The sequence below is a fragment of the Manihot esculenta genome, chromosome 17 (genome assembly GCF_001659605.2).
Source record: "Manihot esculenta cultivar AM560-2 chromosome 17, M.esculenta_v8, whole genome shotgun sequence".
NCBI lineage: Eukaryota > Viridiplantae > Streptophyta > Magnoliopsida > Malpighiales > Euphorbiaceae > Manihot > Manihot esculenta.
In genome coordinates, this window is record NC_035177.2 from 5,532,958 (window position 1) to 5,541,852 (window position 8,895).

Consider the following 8,895-nt stretch of genomic DNA (forward strand, 5'->3'; position numbering starts at 1 on the left):
CTCAGACAGATCGACTCAAAAGAACACATAAACAGTATAGAGTTGGGAGCAAGCATCCTAGGGGTTATACCGAAGTACTGAAAAACTTCAACGAAGAAAGGGGAAAAGGGAAAAGTTAAGCCATATTCACGATGTTTGACGAAAAAAACTAAGCTACGGTCTTTTTGGGGGTCGATTAGACCCGGAGGAGGAGGATTGGGAAGGACGATTCTCTCATTACGAAGGGGAGCCCATATACGAAAGAGAGGGGTATCCAGGTACTCCCGAGAAAAGAAACTCGCCAGGGAAGAAGGAGTGACATTAGACTCTAGATTTATGACGTAGGGAAGCTTTGGGCTATCCATGGCAAGATGAAAAGCGTACCTTAGAGACGATCGGAGCAGAAGGGCAGGACGAACGGAGCACGCAGAAAGCAGAAGGAGAATAAGGGTTCTGTCAAGATTTAGAGAATTTGAATTTAGAAAACAGAAGAGTGTAGAAAAGACGTTTTAAGAGAAGCAGTCCTCAGGCCACGCGGTCATAATGAGTCCTCAGTATTTACCCCCTCATCAATCATGCAATAACTGCTGAGGAGGTAAAGGGACAATTGATAACCGTTGGCCCTCTCACCCTCCCCTGGACCGAGCCAGGGCCTACAAGAATAGATCAGGTCCAGACCTCAGAACGACCCTAGGCAAGACTGCCCGTCAGCCCAGACGTGGGCCACCAAATGCTCAGCGGGTCGGATCGCATTTGAGCCCAGGGACCTAGCATGATGATAAATGAACCGACCCAGTTCTTCCGCAACCCTTTTTTGCATGCGCATTGAAGAAAATTAAATGGCCGCCTGACGTAGGTGAGAAAATTGATACTTTTGCACATACGGACTTGTCTGACAGGGATAGACGTCACTGTAGTGGAAAAGCCATTAGGCATCACTAGCAAGTAAGAAAAAATGAATAAAAGGAGAGAAAAACCCTCTAGCTGGTCATACTTTGGCTAAAAAATCTATTTAATATAATCGTTTCTCTGTTTGGGATAATATATCTTTATTTGATTGAATTTTATTAATACAACTATAAGTTTTACTTTTTTAAAAAATAAATAATTTTTATTATGCACACAAGTAAAAGTTAAAATTGATATTTCTCATAATAAAATTTTTCTGAATTGGACTTATGTTCTTCTCTTGTCCTTTACAAAGATGCCCTTCTCCTTCTCTCGTCCTTTACAAAGATGAGCCAATTTTTTGTACCTTCATCTTTAACAACTTATTATTTTCATTAATTTATTATCTTTATTTCTAATAATATTTATTAATTAGAGTAGAGTAAAACAACTCTTAAAAATTATATTTATCTCAATTTGCTATCAATTTATTTAATAATATTTTTAATTATAAATTAATTCTGAATTACGAAAATTTTTTTAAAATTTAAAAAAAAAGAAAAATTTTGATTACAAAATGTAAATTAATGGACTAACTTATTCAGAATAAAAATAAGCAACGGTGGGGCAAGTATTTCTTTAAGCAAAGACATTTGTGAGGATAAATAAACTGTCAAATCATATTGCTAAACAATTTCTCCAAGAAGCTTTCATTCAATGGGACAAGAAAGGACTTGGAGATGAGCAATATGATAAAAATTGTTATGATTTTGGCTAGTAGCCAATGCCTGATAAAAATCAATCATCCCAAACTAGATCTTGTCACTTCATATGCCAAGAAACATGCTGCATTTGCCGGCACGCTTCGAGCCATAGCAGGGCCGAAACCCTTGTACAAGCCTTTGACACCCTCTGATGCCAGGATCTTTCTGAAAGCATCAATGGAGCCATTGAACTTGGGATTTCTGTGATCGTCTACCTGAATTACGCTCTTGACCACATCAGTAGGGTATACCATTAGCCAAAAAGTTCCTCCGGCTAAGCCTCCAGCCAGCATCAAAGAGCCTCTTCCCAACTGAGAAGTGTCCTGGCCTCCTGCCATGGATTGCTTCAGTAACTCGTACACACCGAACATAGCAGCGTTTCCCGGAACCTCACGTCCCAAAGTCGGTACTAAGCCCTTGAAAAGACCTCTTGTACCACCTTCAGATTTGAGAACATGCTTGGCCACGTCCATTGGCCCGCTGTACTTCACTGCCACAGCTCCTGGGCCAGAACTAGCTAATGCACTTTGTGCTTGCAACCTGTTCTCAACATGAAAGTGAACGGTTTATATGTAGATGCAGGTTCAGGAGTTTCTTCATCCACAATGAAAAGGAAGTAAAAAGAGTAAATAATCTAGAACTATTTGTCACGGAGATTCTGAAGGTAATTGAAGATCAATAGGCAAAAAGCCCAATTGAATGTTGCAAGAATGAGATGCAACAAAATTGTTCAACAGGCAGCCCTATGCAATGCAAATTTCAGAGATCAAACAAAAGTATTGAAAGGTTGCAGGGAAAAAGAAAGAGCAACAAACAAGCAACAAAATTTAGATGAGAGTAATTACTAATTTCTCCACAAAGGTTATATATATATCATTACTGGAATCATAGGAAAATTTTACAAATTTGCAGGAATTCCAGGAATGAAACAGATGAAAGTTCTACATGTAAAAGCTGCATAACTAATGAGCTAAGGTAAGCCTTTTAAGGCACTGAAATTACAAATGGCAACAGATACGATATCCATGAAAATAATGCTACTGAATTTGAACCAGATTATTATTTTCAATATGCAAAGTGCAAATCCTGTCCCAAACTAGATCAAAATTAATTTTAAACAACCCAAACCCAAGCCTTCCCAAACTTGAGTGTTACTGCTCGTATAATAGCTGAACTTCTTTATTTTTAATTATTGAAACCTATATAAAAATAAACTTTTCACTAATAATTTTTATTTTAAAATTTTAATATTTCTAGTATTATATAATTTTTAAGTAAGAATTAGAAAAATTTATAAATATTATCATACAAAATATAATTTTTTATAGTTAATTCATTAATTACATAAGAGATTGGGATAATAGCAATATATAAAACCTGAACCCACTTATATACTACACAAATCCATCCTAATAAGATTCAGTCGAATTGGGTATTTTCACTTGTTGCCATCCCTAAGTGAAATCATGAAACCAATTCTTGAAAAAGGTCAAAATCTATTTCCCCCTTTTTGGGGGTGGGGATGAGGGGTGGGGGAGTGGAGATCACAACACTGACCTGCATTTGATCAACTCAGTGGGGCAAGCAAGAAAAGAAACAGCAAGTCCAGCTCCAGCCCCACAAACAATCTGCTGGCCAACGGTGAGTGGAGCACCAGGTTGAGATCTTAACAATGTCTCCATTTGCCCCCTCACAGTGAAAAGGACAGCATTAAAGGCAGCAACAGTAGCAAGTGGAGCCCCCATTCCTTTGTATAAACCCCTTGGACCTTCAGCAGCCAAAGTCTGCCTGACTGCATCCATTGCACCAGCATATTTGGGAGGCTGGCCAGGTAGTGGAGCAGGCTGGCTCTGAAGCTTCACCTTGATGGTGTCGAAAGGGTGCCCAACAATCAATTGTGCTGCTCCCCCAATAGTCCCAGCAGTTAAGTCCTTAGCTACGTCCCCCATCTGCAATAAAGATTTGCAATTACGAATTTGAGTTAAGTGATAGGACTAAATAGATTGAAACAAGTGATTAGTTTCATGTCGACGCTTCAGGTTCTTTTTCTAGTTTAAATAGTTAAACTTAAGAAATTGAAGCAGTGAACATTCTTGATGCTTTGCTGGGAATTTTATTTAGAGAGGTTTAAGGGAAAGTCTTGAAAAGTCAAAGGATGAATCAAAAGTGCAAGCAGTAATAAAAAATGAATACTTGCTCCAAGAGAGAACACATTTCACAGAAATAGGAACAAAAGCATGCTGAATACACAATCTTCTTACTGATTTTGACCTTCCATTAAAACCCAAAGCCTTGCTTTCAATCCTGAGTAATTCTTTCTCCCGCTCAGGTGAACATATCCAGCTAATGATAACATTTTATCTATTCCCACATTTAAATTTAAATTAATAAATTTCCATTGGACGGATGTACAAATAGCCTGGTGTTCATGAGAAATTTCTTTCAGTTCTTGACAACTATAATGAAATGAGCTCTACTGTAAAAACAGAAACAAAATGACTGCTATAGCTTCTATATTGTGAGCACTAGATTACATCCTGGCATTTCCAAGTTCAAACCCTATTTCTCTAATTGTTGGAAGTTTAACATAAAAGGATGAGGTGCATTAAGAAGAAGTCCATTTTCTCCACATAACCATTTAAGAACTAACAATACCCTTTTCCTTCCCCATAGCATACACAAAGCATAATCACAAGCCAGTCAGCAGATGCTTTTCATTATCTACCAGTTTCTTGGCAACACTTACATTTCAGGCTATTGGGTCGGTTACATTTTGAGACAAAGAAATACAAGTCACTTCAGAGTTCAACCTAAAAGCACTATTTTGGGGTCTGTTGGGCATCTGTGATGAGGAAAAACATCCTTAAAATTTGTTAATTAGGGAGTATTAAAAGTTAAATTTGGAATGTTTTAATTATAAAAATTTGAAATCAACAAAATAACTTTTTTCAATAGAATCTAAAATGTTGCTTTTTCAAAAACTGTTTTTTTGGCCTCCCAATATCCATCAAATGCGAAATGCTGTATAAAAAAATTGTTTGAAAAAGAAAAACAATTTAGTTGTTTAGAGTTTTTATGAACCAAAACATGTCAAATTTAATTTTAAAATAATTTTAATACCCTCTAATTAACCTATTCAAGGAGGTAATTTTCTGCATAACAGCTCAAACATCACCGTCAAACGAACCCTGGATACAACAATAATGCAAAATTAAAGCCACTGACCACCTCAAATTAGCTAAGCTCAAGCTTGAGCTTAACATGAACCAGCTCTTTTGATTTGTGAATGGTCAGTAAAAAGCATTCAAATAACAAGCAAGCATCGTCCATAAAGAAACTTCACCCAATAAAAAAATATTGAGAAAAGTTACGAGGTAAGTGAAATACTGAGATTTAACAAGAAAAGTTACAAGGAATCAACATTCAACAGACAGTTTTCTGATATAATATAAATTAGCACGAGTATGTAATCTAAGGGGCTCCAGAGGCATGAAAGCAACTGAGCAAAAGGAGGTTTTGGTTGCTTAGACAAGGCTTGAACTGTGAGTGGTAATGTTCTACAGCAATGAATAACCAATCCCAAGGGAATCAATATTTTTCTCAAGACATTGAACAATTCTGAAGAAATTGTAAAAAAGAAGGTACCCTTTCATGTAAAAATGGCAGCTTTAAGGAAAAAAGCAGCTTTAAGGTGATATGCAACAATAAACAATCTATATGGGAAATCCCTATGATTTGAACATAATTAAGAATCTTACAGAAAATATTCAGAATCTTAGCAGCACAGAACAAGAAGACAAAGCAGAAAACGACTTACTCAAACGTCGATGATTTCAACAGAACAGAACACGTAGAAAGCACAAAATGGCAATCCAATCAACAATAGCTTCACCCAGATAATCAAATCTGAAGAAAACAAAAAATATTAGATCTAACATAACTTTTTTAAAAGAGCATTTGCAAAAGTAATGAGAAACATCAATGAAATTACCACAAAAAGGAGCGAGCGGAAATTTCAATGAAAAGCTGCCTACTTTTTTCCTTCTGGGTGGATGGAAAAAAGTGCAGAAGAGGAAGGAATTGGGTGAGAAAGCCTATGATAAGAAGGTGGTTTTAAGCTTTAAAGGTGACAGAATCTTAAAATTAAAGAACAAAAATGAATTGAATCATAGGAGAATATGAGAGCCACATGAGAGTGATTGGGTTTGGACAGAAAACAACCCAACCCACCACTCTGTGGAAGGAGGATTTCCACCAAGAATTCCACACGCGCGCACACACACACACACACAAAAACAAGAGACGTGTGGTGTTTCAGACGTGGACACCAGACAGTGACCGAGTGCGCAGAGGCAATAAAAGGGTTGGTAGCCTATGAGTGTTTTGTAGAGAGGATGAAAGAATTTAGGTGATTTTCTTTCTCTTAAAGAGAAAAAAAATTAAAAAATAAAAAGGATTGCTAGAGAGAATCCTAAAAAAAATGGGAAAGTATGCTTGGTTTGTGCAGCAAACTAAGCTTTTTTTAAGTAAATATTTTTAATAAAATGGGAAGTTTTTGGAAATCTTATTTTAATTTTTTTTTATTTTTTTTAAAAGCAAATTTTTTTAATTTTTAAATATTTTAAACATAATATACTTAATTTATTATGTGAATGATTTAAAAAAATGAATATTTTTTTGAGAGATTCACTATTTAATTTCAAGATATTTTTATTATTAATAAGTCAATTTTTATATTTTTAAAATTTTATTAAAATATTTTTTTTTCATTAATTAAATAATCTTTTCATTTTTTGCTGTTAAAAATAAATGAAAAAATGAGAGAAATAATTTTTAAAATCTAATTTTTCTCTAAAAATCCAAGTCAGTTTATATATTTTTAAAAATTCATTAAAATTTTCTTATTTTTTTTAAATCTATTAAAATATTTTTATTTTTTATTTTCGTCAAGAAAATAATTTTTTCTTATTTTTTTTATTTTCTTAAAGAAGAAAAAGAGAAGAAAATGCGTCTTGAAAAAAAAAATAAAAAAAAATAAAAAAAATGAAGAAGAAGAGTATTATAAATATTTATAATATATTTTCAGAAATTATAAATATTTATTATGTGAATTTTCAGAAATATCAAAATTATTTACTATCCACTCGAATGTGGAGTATTAAATGGAAATATAATTCGAATCATTCAATTAAAAATTTAATTGGGTAAATAAATTTATTATATTTTAAAAATTAATACTAGAATGTAATAAAAAATAATAATTTTAATTTTTTTTTAATTATTTTTTTTAGTAAATTTTTTTTTTAAATGTGGATTGAAGGATATTTACTTATGCACTTATGTTTTATAAGTTATTAAGTTATTATTTTAGATTAATTTTATAACGTTTCTCTGTTCCTTTCAAATTGTTTACACAATTATCTCTGCACTCTTTAATTCCAATACTTTCAATTATTTTATGCACTCACTACAAATTCCAAATCTTCTATACCTTTTTTAATTAACAAATTTTACCAAGCCATTTTATTAAAAAATTAAAATCAGTAGAATTGAAAGCTTAAAGATTAAGGGCAAAGATAAGATTGGGAAATTACCACAACTTCTCGTCTCCTATTTTTTTAAATTACTTTATTCAAGCCCTTTCTATTAAATTTTCTTAAAAAAATTAAATTAAGAAAATTTTTTTTTTACAAAGATAACTTATTTTAATGATAGTTTTTTTATTCTGTAAATAAATTATATTACAAGGTTACAAACAGCAGTAAAACTTTACTACAATATGTCATAATTGTTATGGTTATAGCCGCATAGCAGCTGAAATATCCGTGAAATTAATTGCCATGCATAATATGTCATAATTGTCATGGTCATGGCCGTATAACAAACAATATCCATTACTATGGTCTCATCCTATGCCTACTTTTAGTTTTCACTGTGGTATCGACAATTGAGCAAAGTTGGATCATAGATTATGGTGTAACAATTCGATTTTTTTTTATTTATTTTATTTTATTATTGGTAAAAAATTTTAAATTATTTTAATGTTTTAAAAAAATTAATTTGGACTTTCATAATTTTTTTTAGATATTCCTAATTTTATTTAGGATACTAGAACAGAGTTAAAAGATTAGAAATAAAATTTTAAATAAAAAAAATTAAATTGATAGAATCGGACTAATCAAATCAAGCCAGTCAAATCAGATTGATTAAATTAAACCGATCAAATCAGACTGGCCGAATCAGACCAACCCACCCTTTTTCCTTCTGCGTGATGTCCTTCTCTTCTCCTCCATTTTCTTTTTTCTTCTTTTCTTTTTTTTCTTCTCTCTACCGTTTCTCTCTCTTCGATTTCTCCCACCTCCAGCTACCATTTTCGACAATGTTAAACTCTTTTGATTTCTCTCCTCCTGGGCTTCACATAGATACCAATCTTACCTACCATCATCGTTCGATTTGCATGAATCGAGCATTCAAAGTTTATAACCCTTTTACCCTTTTTCTTGAGATTTCTCTCAAACCAGATATGCTATCATAAATCTAAAGTTACTAGCGTGTCATACTCGTCGAGAGTTTCGTGTAGATATCAATTTCATAATTTTTTGATACTGAAAATTTTTGGAGACCCATAAGCTTGGTAGTGAGTTTTCAAACCCTTGGAGTCATGTTTTTTATGAAATAGAAATATATTCTTATTCATAATTTCATTTCAGAGAAATTCTATAGGTGCCCAAGACTGCAATTTTGGTCCGCATGTGCGGACTCCAGAACTGACCTCCAAAAGGGGGTCAATATTATAGTCTTTCCTACCATTTTCAGACGTTTTAGACACATTCTAAGTGTTAGAATTAGCATTGGTAAGCCTAAACTCAAATTATTATTTTATTATAATATTTATGTTTAGCTTAATACATTATTGAATATATATATTAGGATGACTATAATTGAGTGAGGTTGTTTGCTATAGCAATATATTATAATTAAAGACTTTAGAAAAAATTTGTAGAATTTTTTTAGAATGTATTCAATATTTGTAGAATTGTAGTTTTAAATGAGAGTTAAAATTTATAATTCGCTATTGTTGGTTTGTTTTGAGAAATATAAATTATACTATCTTGCAATGGGTTAAATCCTCGTTATAAGGGAAACTTGATGCAGACTTAGAAAGTAAGCATTATTCTTCCAAACTTAATGTTTATTTTGTGATATTGGATTTCTCCTAGTGAGCTGAGCTCTCTATTGTGCTAATGCATATTGTATGAAGTGT

General features: G+C 32.8%; 1 protein-coding gene across 1 annotated transcript; it reads right to left on the reverse strand.

Annotated features, from left to right (window-relative positions):
- Positions 1-1,447: 1,447 nt before the first annotated feature.
- On the reverse strand, positions 1,448-5,955 carry LOC110605564 (mitochondrial carnitine/acylcarnitine carrier-like protein). Its single transcript, XM_021744184.1, has 4 exons — positions 5,623-5,955; positions 5,449-5,537; positions 3,189-3,580; positions 1,448-2,171 (listed from the first exon to the last, which is right to left on the reverse strand). The coding sequence occupies exons 3-4, from the start codon at positions 3,578-3,580 to the stop codon at positions 1,670-1,672; spliced, it is 894 nt and encodes a 297-aa protein (XP_021599876.1). The 5' UTR covers positions 5,449-5,537; positions 5,623-5,955; the 3' UTR covers positions 1,448-1,669.
- Between the last annotated feature and the right edge of the window lie 2,940 nt (positions 5,956-8,895).

Excerpts from the sequence above, each read along its gene's own strand:
- LOC110605564 (XM_021744184.1), bottom strand. The coding sequence starts at position 3,580 with ATGGGGGACGTAGCTAAGGACTTAACTGCTGGGACTATTGGGGGAGCA. Across the intron at positions 2,172-3,188 it reads ACTGAGTTGATCAAATGCAG|GTTGCAAGCACAAAGTGCAT; the intron begins GTCAGTGTTGTG and ends TGTTGAGAACAG.